Source organism: Gadus macrocephalus, chromosome 14 (genome assembly GCF_031168955.1).
Source record: "Gadus macrocephalus chromosome 14, ASM3116895v1".
NCBI lineage: Eukaryota > Metazoa > Chordata > Actinopteri > Gadiformes > Gadidae > Gadus > Gadus macrocephalus.
The window spans coordinates 14,374,822-14,390,334 of NC_082395.1; the positions used below are offsets into that span (position 1 = coordinate 14,374,822).

The 15,513-nt window shown below is 39.5% G+C and overlaps 2 protein-coding genes across 5 annotated transcripts in view; both read left to right on the forward strand.

Moving 5' to 3' along the window:
* The first annotated feature begins 4,423 nt into the window (after nt 1-4,423).
* Nucleotides 4,424-9,300, forward strand: LOC132472122 (transmembrane protein 138-like). 4 transcript variants are annotated; one of them, XM_060071585.1, is made up of 5 exons: nt 4,424-5,065; nt 6,046-6,499; nt 6,890-6,962; nt 7,337-7,412; nt 8,247-9,300. In XM_060071585.1, the coding sequence occupies exons 2-5, from the start codon at nt 6,282-6,284 to the stop codon at nt 8,357-8,359; spliced, it is 480 nt and encodes a 159-aa protein (XP_059927568.1). In that variant the 5' UTR covers nt 4,424-5,065; nt 6,046-6,281; the 3' UTR covers nt 8,360-9,300. The 4 variants fall into 4 exon arrangements, with proteins under 4 accessions (XP_059927568.1, XP_059927566.1, XP_059927564.1 ...); XM_060071583.1 differs by having other exon boundaries at nt 4,556-5,065; nt 6,238-6,499; nt 6,890-7,061; XM_060071581.1 differs by having other exon boundaries at nt 4,560-5,065; nt 6,890-7,061.
* A 2,077-nt stretch (nt 9,301-11,377) lies between these two features.
* The window catches only part of ddb1 (damage-specific DNA binding protein 1), a 49,722-nt gene continuing 45,586 nt past the window's right edge, over nt 11,378-15,513 (forward strand). The window contains exons 1-3 of the mRNA XM_060070553.1: nt 11,378-11,549; nt 13,679-13,827; nt 14,090-14,206. Coding sequence (XP_059926536.1) covers nt 11,489-11,549; nt 13,679-13,827; nt 14,090-14,206 — 327 coding nt within the window. The 5' untranslated portion in view covers nt 11,378-11,488. The remainder of the gene's footprint in view (nt 11,550-13,678; nt 13,828-14,089; nt 14,207-15,513) is intronic.

Consider the following 15,513-nt stretch of genomic DNA (forward strand, 5'->3'; position numbering starts at 1 on the left):
TGCAGATGGTTTTATCCCAACACGGCCCTTCTGGAACATCTCAGGGTCAGTAAGTTCAAGTGTATTATTTTCCCCGCAGAGGGGGGAGAACTATTATTTGGTGGCTGCCTGATGCCCTGGTGCCAACCGGAGCTGTGGAGCTGCCAGCTCTGACTAGCAGTGCCCACATCCCCCATACCTCCGTACCCCGTACGAATTTGGCATTTTGTAAAGCCATTTATTTCGGTGGGAACTCATTGCTCGTTGACCGGAACCGGAAAGGGGGGCGGGTTGTAGTCTTTTCGCTCGGTTCTCCGTCTCAACCAACAGAAGGCTAGAAGTAGTTCTCTTTAATACGGTAGGTCCATGCCTCACAGTCGACTCTCTGGCAACGGTTTATTGTGATTTGCTGCCCTCAAGTGGATAGGTCTACCATCCCAGTACAATTTGTATGTTAGGAACGCCATATCAATATATGTGTACCGCTATATTTATGACAAAAAGATACTAGTGTGAAAATTAACTACATACAGAGTTACCTTCATTCGCATTTACTGAATGTGCATGAGGTGTAGGCCTACTTTATTAATCCCATACGGGGAATCAACTGACCCCTTACCACAGTAGGCGTGTAGTTTCTCAAGCTTTCGGCGTGGGACAGGCGCAATTCAACCCATGCACACGCTCACACGCCACACTTTGTATTTCTAACGCAGGGAAATTGCCAGGATAGTGCCCACCAACTTGCGCAGCTATTTAACAGTGGAACAGGTAGGAATCAAATGGGTTCCCCGTACGTAGGGAGACATTCTCTCTTTGCCGGGACATGGCCTCTTTTTGATAAACTTTAAAAAAATATATGTTTCCGGGCGGAATTTCAAAATCGTCGGGGATTTTTATGTTCGCATTGAATTTGCGTTGCGTTCCTCTCGGTCGTTCACAAACGAGTTAGGCTACGCCCTCTCGATCGAGAGGGCGTAGCCTAAAGCCCAGTTCAGACCAAAGATTCACCTTGCAACGGCTTGCAACTCGCAACTCCTTGCAACGCCTTGCAACGCCTTGCAACGAGACGGGCTGCGACGTTCTAAAACTGGGCAGTTCACACCGGCTGCAACGCGCTGCAACGGGCTGCGACGCTAGGTGGTTTCCATAGCAACTGTGAACGCTCTGGCACAGCTGAGAGCCGCAACATCATAATTTGCGTAGGTTAGGGATTAGTTAGGTTTGCGATTAGTTAGGTTTGCAATTAGTTTTCTTTTTATTTTACTTGAGAGTAGGCTAGAGTTACTAAGTTTTGTCATTCTCCACTACATCTGCATTTGAGTAAATAGCTGGAGCTTACAGTTAGTTTAGATTACCCGTTGTTGGATACATTGCATTTTCCGTTAGTTGAATTTCAGATTGATCTGTCTTAGTTCACCATCGGCTCAACTACTTGGAGATGGATAACTTAATTATAAACAGGCCTAATTATGTTAGTGAGAGTGAAATGGTCGCAGTTTTTGCTGTGGCTTTAATCATGAAAAGGAGAAGACGGCGAGTTATAAAGCCAAGAATATGGAGCCGCAGTTGGGTACTTCAGCGGCAGAAACAGGGTGCCTACGCCAATCTGGACAACTCACATCTGACGTCGGCTCGACTTCGGATCTTTTTAAGCTGGAGTGGACAGTACGGTACCGGGACGGAGTAAGGCCGTGACGTACAAGTTGTTCTGTGCTGTGATTGGCTGAAGAGGAATAGTTAAATCGCCGCGTTCTAAAACTGGACCTTGCGATTTGACATGTTCAATCTCTGGCGACTCCTTGCAACGCCTTGCGACGCCTTGCAACTCCTTGCAACGGCTTGCAACGACCCGTTCACACCGCCCCTGCGACGTTCTAAAACCGTCTCGTTGCAAGCCGTTGCAAGGTGAATCTTTGGTCTGAACTGGGCTTAACTCGTCACTATCTGTTCTTCACAAGAGACAGCTGCATCAACTCACTCTCTCTCACACACACACACACACACACACACACACACACACACACACACACACACACACACACACACACACACACACACACACACACACACACACACACACACACACACACACACACACACACACACACACACACACACACACAAAACAGAAACGTGTGGGGCTAGCACTATGTGTATGATAACAGCCAAGGCTTGTTCGAGAGGGTGGCCTACCAGAATTGGTGAAACTAAAACGGAGCTGTAATTAACCATTTTTTGGTGACAGGACCTGTGTTAAACCTCATACGCCATCGGGCCGGTTGCACCAACTGGGCGTAACTAAGCCTGGTCGTAACTGCTAAGTAGGTCTTAGTTACGACCTGGCGTTAGAATGGAACTAACGCCGGTTGCACCAACGGGACTTACGACTGGTCTCAACTACGCCCGGTCTTAGCCATGCGCGGCCATGTGAATGTTCCATGGAATGCGCATATCACCGCGTTGCTAGGATACCTCGTGACAACAGCTGTTTACTATTTTACTTGACATGCTGTTGGACACCGAAATAAATAATTCATTCGTTCACTCATTGTCATTCATCAATTGTGTTAATGCCTAACAATAAAACACTGCAAATTAATATAATTAAAATATGTAGGCCTATTTGTAATGTCTGGTTTACGACGAGCAGGCATTTAGACGGGAATGGTTCTTTTTGACAGTTGTCTTTTTGTTGTTTTGAGACTGTAGGAGAGATTTGTTTAATTTGTCGGCCTATATAAAACATATAAACATAGTTAAAACAACATTCGCAACTGATTATAAGTTGAGAACGGACTAATCGGCCAGCGATATCTTCCCGACAGGCAGTCGATCTGTGAACACTGATCATATCGCCGGCTGTGCTTTGAAATGCAGTTTAGTGAAGCGTACTGAGCAGTTGCATTGGATTGGATGTAATTGCTATAGAAACAGCCTGGAATTTCAACTCTACGCCTCCCCCTGACCAGGCGCAGGATTTACGCCTGGTGGTCTTAGTGAAAAGAACGCTAAGCCCAGTTGGTGCAACCGGCGTAACGGTTAGGTTGGACTTAGAACGCCAAGTTACGACCAGGCGTAGTTACGACCAGGCTTACGCCCAGTTGGTGCAAATCTCGACGGGGAAACAGATCTCGACACAACACCGGCCCCAGTAGTCTTAATTTCGATACTGTGATTTGTCTTTGCCCATCAACCCACGACATCTAAAACTGCTTGTCGATCAATACCCCATTTCGCGATAGCATCGTTACCAGTTAGCAACTTACTACGTTTCCAATGGGAAATTGTATTGCAAGTAAGTTGCTAACTTAGTTAGCAACGATGTTGTCGAGAAACACACACCAGAAGGCGTGTTGTAAACAAACAAACAAAACCAAATTGGTTTTGTTTGTTTGTTTACATTTCATGTGTGAGTAAAATATTCCAGCGCAGCCACTTATATACGAGACGATCTTTGTTTATCCTACTGGCCTAATTTATTAGTCAAACGATTGAGGTAACGGTAACTCTACAAGCCAGTAGGCCTACCCTACCGGTATGTTGACAAAGTTGTCTTGCTGTCAGAGAATGTCGCTATGCCACACAACAAAAAGGCAACATTTTGGAAACAGACTAACGGTCTAAATAGGCTACTTTTATATGAAAATGATGGTATATTTAATTAAAACAGTGGAGATATGGAGAAGAGATGTTTTACTTACCTAGTCATTCTATGTCTGGATCGAGTCTTGATGCTGGCGTCCGTTATATAACGGAAAATATATTTTCCGTTATTAAACGGGTAGAGTCTAGCGGTCCTCCAGCTTGCCACCCTCGCGCATATTGAATGAGTAGAACTAACTCAGTGGTAACAGTAGCGGGCCTCCAGCGGTCCATTTTGGAAACAGACTGAACGGTCTAAATAGGCTACATTTTTTTTTTTTATATATATATATAGGTGAAAATGATGGTATATTTAATTAAAACAGTGGAGATATGGAGAAGAGATGTTTTACTTAGGCTACCTAGTCATTCTATGTCTGGATCGAGTCTTGATGCTGGCGTCCGTTATATAACGGAAAATATATTTTCCGTTATTAAATGGGTAGAGTCTAGCGGTCCTCCAGCGGTCCGAGGGTGGCAAGCCGCCACCCTCGCGCATATTGAATGCGCGAACTAACTCAGTGGTAACAGTAGCGGGCCTCCAGCGGTCCGAAGGTGACATGCCACCGCCTTGACAGTGCAGCTGTACTCGCACACCATCGCGGATTACCTACCAAAATCCGCCGATGGCCCGAGGTGTGTTTTGTAACTGTCAGTGGTCCGATGTCGAGCCACAGTTGGCATACCACCGGTGGCTTGCCGTCCTAACGCCACCAGTGGTCCGCTATATACATGCTAGCTGGGGAGTTCTGTTCGATTTGCATGAGTAGGGGGAGCCTTCAGATTGGACGGTTTGACTTTAGAGTTACCGACATGTTTTGTATTTTTTTGTATTTTTTTTTTACCATTGTTTTATAGGGACACACATTAACAGATTTCTCCTACAGGGGATTGATAAAGAAAAGAAACACTTACTTTACCACAGCATTGGCCTACTGAATGTCACAGATATATTTTAAGCATTGGACTGAATGCCACATAAATATATAATTATGTTTTTGAACGTTTGCAACGTTTAAAAGTTCAGGGAAAAGTATATGCCTCTACTGGTGTTGCTTAGGCCAATATCCTTGTGAGGCAGTCCAGTATCGATGGCAATGGTTTAATTAATGATCGCCCCGCCTACCTACAATTACCGTAATACCTAAAGCAAAGGCGAATTTCATTCTTCTATTTTTATATTTATATATTTAGCCACTTATTCATGCCAACTGGTATACCTTCATTCTCAAGTTATCCACATTCTATAAACACAAAACCCGGCTAGAGATGTGTTCATATTTCGGTAGCTCCCATAATATGTCCATATATTAGAGACGTAGCGGTGAAAACTGCTACCAGGTTACCACCCAAACGAGAACAGTGGCGGCGGGGCGGGAGACGTGATGAAGATACCGGATTTGTTTATGGATAAAGTGAACTAAGTGGACATCGCTTTGAGGTAATACCTAAATAAACAACCTTTTCTATAGCCTATAATTTCCCGTCTAGATGGTAGGTGGGGTTGTGGCTCAGACAGCGTCATTCCAGTTTGTATAGACAGGAGGGTTGGTTAGTCCCCTATAAGTCGATTAAGACTGCCGCACATTAACTACAACATCATATTATCAGCTTCACCCAACACAACGCTATCCAAATATATTTATCTATATAGATATATCTGTATAGATATATCTATACAGATATATATATACGATTTTTTACGATAACAGAAGTGAGCTAGAAGCCAGGCAGTGGATTATAGCTACTCGTCGTGAATAAAGACAAAAAGACAAGCAAGTCAACGCCTGAAGGTATAACCTTAGTCTCAGCAATGTTTTGATCAGGTATTTACAAGAAGAGGAACTGATGGTGTTATATTTCATCAAACTTTTTATTCATAGCATTGGTGGATAACAACTCGTGTTTGACACTACTGTCCTCCAGTTTAAAACTGATCTTAATCTCTCACACACACCTGCCAATGCCCTCCAAGCTATAAATAGGGCTTTATATGTCTGGGGTTATAAGAGGATCGAAATGGTGTCATCGTTAACAGGCATGTTGTGTTTACGCTAATAAAATGCATGCATTATATTATGAGAGCATTCCTAGAATGTCGATCACTATTTTAATTGTATGTATTTATTGGAAGTTAGTATAGCCCTAGTAACGTTTTAAAGTGATTACTCTTTTTTATTATAGCTATTTTATCTTAATATTCTATCAAATGAAAATCATTTTGTTTCCTGAACATATTTTATTCAATTGTTTAATAGATTAAACATATAAAATGTAATACATAACAGTGAGGTATATATCTGGTCCACTGAAATTATAGAAAAAATAACCAAAAAATACTAAAATAGGCAAGACAATTTGCTGTGATTTGTATTGCATCATTAATGTATGTCTTTGTTTTGTGTTTAACTACTTTTACAGACTCTACTATTGAAATAAAAATGCCTTAGCCTACAGCTAACCAGTACTATCTTGAAGTTGGAAGCAAGTTGGGTTGTTCTCCATGCAGCACACCCACCATGGGGTGATTCTTGATCGACTACGATTCCTGATAATGAATCCCTGAAGGAATAACAAATGGCTTATTTCACTTCCAACGACATCCAACGACAGTGGTACTAGGAGACATTGGACCACGTCACTAAGTGCGGAGGTGGATGTTTCTGTCATGTGTGGGTGAGAGCAGTGCAGCCTTGGATCCATCGTGGAACCACAATCCGCCCGGGCGGCCAGCCTTTGGGCCGGAGACGCTACACACAAGCAACTACTCCCTGGTTCTGTTCATCCAGCTCAGCCTGCTTTCCTTCGACTTGTTCGTCAACTCCTTCAGCGAGCTGCTGAGGAAAGAGCCTGCTGTCCAGCTTGTGCTCTTCATGTAAGGCAATGCTTTCTGTATTCTGCTGTCAGTCTGCTGTTTGGTAGTCTGATCAGTCAACATATAAAAGGTGGAAAACAAGGCTGTGAATGGTACTAATTTCAAACTCAGTTGTGTGATAAACGTCATATGAAGTCTGGAAAGGTAAAGTTCATCTTGCTCTATTAACAGATCTTGGTTCCTCTTGACTTCTTTGGTGTTGTTTTCTCCTTATATTCCCTTTTCTCCTTTCCTCTTCTCTATTGTCCTCTCCTCTGTTCTCCTTTATTCTCTCCTCTCCTCCTCTCTTCACCCTCTGCTTTCCCATGCTCTCTTCCTCTCATCTCATCATATCCTCATCCCCTGATCTCCTCTCTCCTCTCCTCCTTTCTTCTCCTCTGTATCCAACAGTATACAGGACATCTCCATCCTGTTCAACCTGATCATCATACTCTTGATGCTGTTCAACACCTACGTGTTCCAGGTGGGCCTGGTAGCTCTACTGCTGGATCGCTTCAGGGCCATGCTGATGTACTCCGCACTCTATTTAACACTAAGCATCATTCTTCACTCCTGGATCATGGTACTTCTCTGCAGACCAAAGACCAAATACAATTAGTCAAATTATATTTTTATATATATAAATATAAATATTTATTTACTATGCTGACAATATTTATCGATGCATCTATTCATCCAGTTGATCTCATATTTCGAACTACAACAAGTGTTTTAATGTTTGTTGCTATTTAGTGTGTGTACTGTATTGATCTATGAGAACGATTATTTCGTTATTATTATTATTATTATTATTGCTAATGATATTATTAATAGTAATATTATGATTTATACTTACAGAATCTGCGTTGGCTGAACTCTAACCGATTTATTTGGACAGATGGCCTACAGGTGCTCTTTGTCTTCCAGAGAGTTGGTAAGAAAACTAGCTTGCGCTTTGACAAGTGATATAAGTTATCGACGTGTTTGGGTCGGGGCATGTGTGGGTTTATGTGTGTGTGTATATATATCAAGAAGTGAATGAATTGTTACGTCATTTACATCATGCAATCAATCAATTACAATACTCTCTCTTTGCACTACACTGTTTTTGGTGGTCAGCACTACAGAGTCTTAGCCAACCAATGGTACTTCGATCAACCTAGATATGGAGTAGAAGAGGAGTAGATGGCAAAAAGCACTGTGTATAAAATTAGCAGGCTGTGAGTCAGATACAATTCAATTCAATGATATGGATATAATGTGGTGTGCTAAGCAACAAGTGGAAAAAATGTAGCACCACTTCATTTGCTTTGCCAAAGAATGCTTTATATTGCATTGGCTTACTTGCTATTTTGAAGTTACAAAAAAGATTATTGGGTCTCCTTTTAGTCGGGCAAACTGAATAATTTCACTGCAGACACCATAAAATGATCAGAAGGAGAAGATTGTAGCTTGGGACGTCATACATTAGTAAACAAGAGGATGTCTTGTCTGTTTAAAGTTACAGACTTCAACGTGTTTACGTACTTTTTCTTTTTCGCAAACTTTTGGCCCAAATTAAATTATTTATTGAAGATCACTGATTTTTGTGCCTATTCAATTCCAATGCATCAATCAATATAATGCATAAGTAAATGAACAATGGTGATCAGAGTTGAGATGCAGTGGAGCTCATGGAACGAAGAAGAAATTCCTTCTAAACTGAGCACATTTAATGTCTCTTCCTGTTGCATTCCCTGAAGTGACATTCATTGTATCCTTTACATAGTTGCCATTTTGTACTACTACTTCTACAAGCGAACTACTGAGTACTTGGGGGACCCTCGACTCTACGAAGACTCATCATGGCTGCGGGAGGTCTTCGCTCGAGCCAGACAGTGAACCCTTGAGTGGTGGAAGGGGGGAAGGCCACCTTGTTCCAATTCTAGAGCTGCAAACAACACACTGGCTGGGAGGAAGTTAGCAGTGGATCATTTGCAAACTATACACTGAGATCGGAAAAGGTGATTGATAAGGAAGACCAACACTGGGTAGTTGATCCATGGAGTGGGCCAGAAAGAACTTGTTGCTCTTGTAGATGCTGTTATACTTGTTTACATGCTGAGGATTTATGTCTCCAGAGTACTCAACTTATGGTATACTTTATTGTAAATATTAGATATATGCCTATTGGAATTGTTTTATACAGATTGTAACGCCATTTGTGATATCTTGTTTCACGTTTGTTAAATTGATCAGTCATTTCATGGCTAGACTGGCCTCATGCTACATGAGCTAACAGTATTGGTATAAACTGACAAACTGTCCAATCTCATTCACACATCAAGTCGTCTTTCAATGATGTCAGCATGGACCACATTTTGTAATTTCCTTAATAACTTTTCATACTTTTGCCCATTGTAAAACTATCCCTTAAAAATCTTTGCACTAATAAGAAAAATAGGCATCAGTAGAATTGTAATTGTATTTTTATAATTATGTTTTTTCAATTGGTGATTGATATATCCAGGTATATAAAGTAATTATCTAATATACACAATAAAACAAAACACAGAAACTGATGCTTGTTCTAAACTCAACAAAAGAAAATGCTCAGGTTAATCAAATGTTCCTAATAAAACCTAAAATAAAATAGAATATAAATCTTAAGGCTCTGGAGGGAAGTGAACTGAAATGTTAAAGCTAACAAATGAACATGCATCCCACTCCTATGTCTAAGTGTTTTACCAATAATTTAATAAATTATAAATTATATAGGCACGTCTACATCTCTGTTTTCCACGTATTGTGGCCCTGTTAATTTCAATAAAATTATGATTATGCATTGTGTTTTGTTTTTTGACATACCAGGTATTGGACGGTTGGGTCTATGTTTTCTTTCTGAACTGGGGTTTTACGTGTATATAACATATAAAGTGTGTTCAAAAGGCTGCATTTTGTATAATAAAAGAGACCAGGAAGCTGTGTTTCATACCTAAGCTTCCTGTGCACGTGATCTTTTTTCAGGTTTGTGTATCTGAGAAGAAAATTTTACTCTAATGCCCATCGTAAACCACAAGTCACTAAGCAATTCACAGTGGTTCAGATGTTTTTGGTCTACATTCATTTCCAACCAATGCCCTATCCTTATCATGTCTTTCCTCGTTTCATAGCAGAATATACTTTCCTAAGGTGGTCATACTTGGTTACAAGACGTTCAAAGATTTGTATATCGATATGGCTTTTGCATCCTTTCAGCAGGTCTCTGACAAATTGTAATTTCCCAGGCAACCTTTCTTTAGAAATGTACATTTTTCCATGACACATTCCCAACGTTTCCTAACCCACTTAATGATTTCATTTTAGATGGTTTCCTGCCACCAATCCAATCCAAATAAATGTTTTACTGATTTAATCTTTTTAAACAAACCAAATAAATAAAAAACAAATTAAACCATATTAATTGAACTCCATAAAGACCCTTTCGGAGGCAGATAGGGGAGGCAATACCAGAAGAGGTATCAGCGGGATTCTGAAACGTGTTGCAGAGGTCTTTTATCTGTGCAAGGCATGGTCTTATTCTATGTCAATTGGTACACCGTACCTATTGCACAATGGCTCAGTTAGCTAAGATTTATGATTGTGTATCACCAGCCTGTGATAGGTGCCTTCTCCTGCAAAACTCATACAAATGTTCTGGCTTTGCCCATCCCTACATAACTATTGGACAGAGACTTTTGGTACCCATCTGAGATAATTAAGGAAAAAGTTGACCAGATGCTAGCAGTGCACTGTTTGGGATCTCCCCCTCTTCGCTTTCCCTCCCTACATCCAAAAAAGGTGTCTTAGCTTTGTCACCCTACTGGCTAGAAGACTATAATGACCCATTGAAGGTTAACTGTATCTCCCTTTCATACACACTGGATAAGAGATATCCTTTATTTTCGTAAATTGGCAAAAGTTAGGCTTTCATTAAGAGGCTGCTCCAACAAATTTTGGAAAATATCGGATCCATTCTTCCAAATCATTCAGAGGATACATTTCCCACTCATTTCGGATCGAAGGGGTATCAATATTGTGTTTGTTGGATTGTGGGTGATATTCTATAATATTGACTATTGTCGTATATCACTGACACCGTTCACTATTAGTCTTTATTTTTTTGTCTGTTGGTTTATGGTCATTTTCTATCTTTTTTTTTTATACAATGTCTTACTTTTTATAAATGCTTTTTTGTCACTGCTGTCTGCTCCTGCAAAAACCCAATAAACAAAAAGAAAAAAAGCCATTCATAGTTAGAAAATGTGTATGTTTCAACCTCATGCATTATGGAGTAGATGTACAACAGCAAGCAATTGTTTTAATACCCGCAATTTCTTAACCTGCAGATGGTCTAATGTCTCCATCAATTTGCTATCGGCTGGTTGCAGGTGTTTATGTGAGGTTGTCAGAGTCATGTACAGCATGGAAAACGGTACACATACAACCAACTTTCTCAAGCTAACCACTGCCTGAAATCGAAGAATTCTTATACCTGAAAATTACTGAATTATGTAGGACTATGTTATGTTATTATATTTCCACCCCCTTCTTCCCTTACATTGTTGATTAAAGCTCTGGTTCAACAGAGTAAAGCTTTCTTCAAATATCTTATCCTAATAATTATATATTTTTGTTTTACATTTTACCTAGAATATAATATATAAGTAATTTAATAATAATAGTAATAATAGTAATAATAATAGGAATTCATACGAACACAATAGGTTGTCTCGCAGCTTCGCTGCTTGACACCCAATAATTAATATAGCTTAATAATTAGGAACCTTTTTAAAATTAGTCTGTAACATTATTGTGCCTACACATAACTCCGCGACGTCAGGGGGCGCTCATATTAGAAGGCTTCAAAATTAGCCGTATGGTTGCTACATTGCTAGCTATTTCCGTACCATTTTAACACCGATGGTGTTTTGGTTTTCACTTGTGCAACGTTAAAACACTTCGTAGGTGTTTATTTTCTGTTTTACAAAAATGTCTTACAACTACGTTGTAACCGCTCAAAAACCTACGGCAGTCAATGCCTGCATCACAGGTAAATATGCCGTTTAATTATTATTTTGTTTTGATAAATATCACATCAGCACCGCACACATTCACCACATACATGCTAGCTTAACTCCCGCGCCTGAACTTAAGTAACACTGGCATCGCAGGGCCTCACTCAATATTTTTTTTTCTCGTTTTGTTAAAGCATTTGCATTACAGCAACAGTATGAACTGGTAAACGTGATCGTGATAACACACGTTTATCGGTTGAATTTATCTGCAAACCCCTCATGGCTTTATCATGCTACATCAAGGCCACATACATTATACTAGTGTATCCAACATGTTTGTTTTTAACTCGGAATCCCTATCGACGTTGCAAGTGTAACGTAAAAGTATGGACAAGCAGGTTTATTATACTGACTGACCAACCTTTTGTATAATACCCCCCTTCTGAATTTGGGAACATTAATTCGTGCCATTTTGTCTATCACAATTCTCAGACCTGTCAACAATTATACTGTAAGATATTGACGGTTCGCACTAGTTTATTTACATAAAGGGGAATTAAGCCCAACTCCCTTAACCGGAGTCGGTATTATGAGTTATGTGTAAAGATGCCAATTTTTTGTATTTTGATTAGCATCCTGATAGGCATACATATTTTCAGCCTTGTCCATATCCACTGTCCTACCAAACTTAAGCCATGTGCTGTGCAGAACATGATGCATCGTTCTGTAACTTTTTTCCGGCGATGGTTGAGTTGGAGTCTCATTATAATGCATGTGCAAGCAAGACTTTGTGCTGGTGGATTCTGGGAGAGAAACACACCTTATTGAATGTTATTAAGATCATCGTCGTAGGCTATACAGTAGAATCGTACATTTTATGTTAACAACTGTGACATAAAGTAAGTGCATCCTTTATTATAAACCTATATTCAACGTTTAACCCTAATGTGCCACAGGCACAAACTAAAATTTTGGAGCATGTCTGTCAATAGTATTGTGTTTTTTAAAGCAGTCTTGATTCTATAATTGTCAACACACAAGGGAAATGCCTGATTTGTATAACTGTAGCTCATGTTAGCCCAGTAATTTCATCGAGGAATGCGTCATTTGGCAGTGACACTGAATCACAGATTTTATTTTATTGCTGGTATGTGATTATTTGGCTGATTATACAGATACATTTTTTATTTGGCTGTTGATTATCAGGGTAAGATTTTCGGATAACTGATTGAGTAAAAGGACGCGTGCATTGGGAGGTTTCCCCTATCTGCAAGACACAGAGGTGTATGTTTCTTTCAAAGTCAATATGATAATAAGTTGTAGATTGGAGCCAAACCCTCTTGATTGCCGTCTGCGTGGTTTTTTCCTTTCCATGCTAGAATGCATCATTTGACTTCTTCAGGATTTTTTTCTATGGCAAACAATGATTAATTTACCTTACTAATTTAACGTTGAAAGACGTTTTCAAGATCAAGGTTGCTTCACAAAAAAAAAAATATATATGTATATATATCAATTTCTCTTATTTTGCTGTCATTCTACCTTGTGGGCTCCATATCCTTTGTTGACAATGTTGATGTTTATTGTTAGTAGTATGCTTAATTATACCTGTAAGTTGTGTGCTTTTAACCATTTTGTAGCGATAGACCCCACCTCTATAATAGGCATACACATGGGAGAGTTTTAGCAGCTATGGCAAGCAAACTGCAGTTGACCAAATGGAGAGGGACTGAAAGAAGACAATGACTTCATAGTAAATAATTGGTTCCCCTCTTTATGCCAGTCTCTGCAATTTGACTGCAATAACAACAACAGAAGGAGCCATACTACTGGTATGTGTGTAGCGTAGTATAACGTTGAAGGTTTATCCGATCAGGGATGACGCATGCATGTGTTGAACACTTTCCCTGGGTCAGCAGGTGTAAGTGTAGACGAAAACTCTTGGACGCATGTTGGTGAAAAATCGGAAGCGTTAAAAGTAACTTATCAATTCAGTTGTTGTGCCCTCTTGACTTTTTATATTTAATAATGTATACGTGTGCATGCATGTGTGATCACCTGTGTGTGAAAGGGAGTGAGTGACATCGCGCTGTTTTTATGAATGCCTTTTTCATTAATGTTAACACTTAATGATATTCCATCTACCAATTATGTGTATCCACAGGTCACTTCACCTCTGCAGAGGACCTCAATCTGCTCATAGCCAAGAACACACGGCTGGAGATCTATGTTGTGACAGCAGAGGGACTCAGGCCTGTCAAGGAGGTAGGCATGTACGGCAAGATTGCTGTCATGGAACTCTTCAGGCCAAAGGTACGTGGGTGTAGCTTCATGTTTAATTAATTGTCATGAGTTGGCTGTCTAGTCACCAAGTATTATACAAATTATGAATTTGTGCATAATGAAATGGTAAATAGTACTGTCAAAAGAAAAACCTTCAAAGTATATTTTGGAAGAGGTATCCGTTACAGTTCAAAAGCAGTTTGAAAAAATATTATTTTTTCTTCTGTTTTGTAAACAAAAGGACGATCGTTTGTGTGTGACGCTGATGATGTTTTTTCGATACCATGTATAGGGTGAAAGTAAGGACCTGTTATTTATCCTCACATCAAAGTACAACGCCTGCATCCTAGAATACAAACAGAATGGCGAGAGTATTGACATTATCACCCGTGCCCATGGAAATGTGCAGGTAAGTACCAGCCGGAGATGCTCACAAGTAGGGACGAGTTTAAAAGTACGATTATCAATCAATAGTAGTATTAATACTACTTATCGATCTGGTCCTCGTATCGGTTATTTTTGTGTTTTTTGACAGAATCATCGATTTTATTCTCAACATATAATGGATAAAATATGATGCATTATTATTCATTAAACTATTCAGCATTATGTACAGTTTACAAAATCCACCATCAACTAATGTAAATGTAAGTACATTGTACTATACATGGATTTCATGTTGATAACAATAAATAAATGACCAGTTTTTTCAGATTGATTCCAAAACAATAAATTAATTGGCAGGATTTTTTCTTGATTGTATTTTTCCTTTGCAGAATTAATATTTTTAGAGCACTTCAGATTAAATTTATGAACCACCATAGCTTAACAATCAGCGGCCTAATGGTTACTTGTAATCATTAACCATTGTTCGTGTTATTTATTTAACTGTGTGTGGGCTCTAGGCTGCTAGCATACCTGATGGGGAAACGAGTGATGAACTACAAACCAGTGTGTAGCGACTAGTTCTAGAGATGCCTCGGCCCCCGGCTCAATTAAAGGCATTTTGAGAGAGATCTCTCAATGATGCGGAAGATCAAAAATGCATCATAGTCAAACGTTTAAATCGTATTGCATAATAGAAACCGAGTTGGCGAGATCAAATGTGCGAGATCAGACGTTTATGTAGAAATAATGAATATACTTTCTTCATTCTTGAGTACCGAGAGCAGAACCGATAAAGTTGGAGATTATGGATACTACGATCTTTAGTCATGTGAAGTCAGAGCCTATTTAATACCGGGTGTTGGTTAAGATCCCTGTTCAAAAGTTAAAGTGTTCGGTCTCAAGTCCAAGTCAAGTCTTTGGTCACAAGTCAAGGTCAATTCTTGAGTCTCTTATGGTTTTAATAGGGTTGCACGATCCCCCTATTTCATTACGGATACAGATTCCAAGCAACACATCTTCCAATGGGGCAATACAGAGTACCAATCCGATACCAATGAGTTAAAGGGCTAATATGAGTAAGGCCATTTCCGAACTTTGTAAAATAATAATACAGTAAATTGCTACATACAACATTGATGAATTGTATGCAATATTACTAATATAATTTGGCTTGCCTATTTCTAACTTTGTAAAATATGAATATGATATATTGGTACATTGTTATGATGTATGTCATGGCTGAATTCTATGCAATATAAGTTATGTATTTTTATAATTTAAAGTTTCTTTAAATACGGTATATATGCCTACACTCGTTAATACAAATTG

Excerpts from the sequence above, each read along its gene's own strand:
- LOC132472122 (XM_060071583.1), top strand. The coding sequence starts at position 6,282 with ATGTTTCTGTCATGTGTGGGTGAGAGCAGTGCAGCCTTGGATCCATCG. Across the intron at positions 7,062-7,336 it reads TTCTTCACTCCTGGATCATG|AATCTGCGTTGGCTGAACTC; the intron begins GTACTTCTCTGC and ends TTATACTTACAG. Across the intron at positions 7,413-8,246 it reads CTTTGTCTTCCAGAGAGTTG|TTGCCATTTTGTACTACTAC; the intron begins GTAAGAAAACTA and ends TCCTTTACATAG.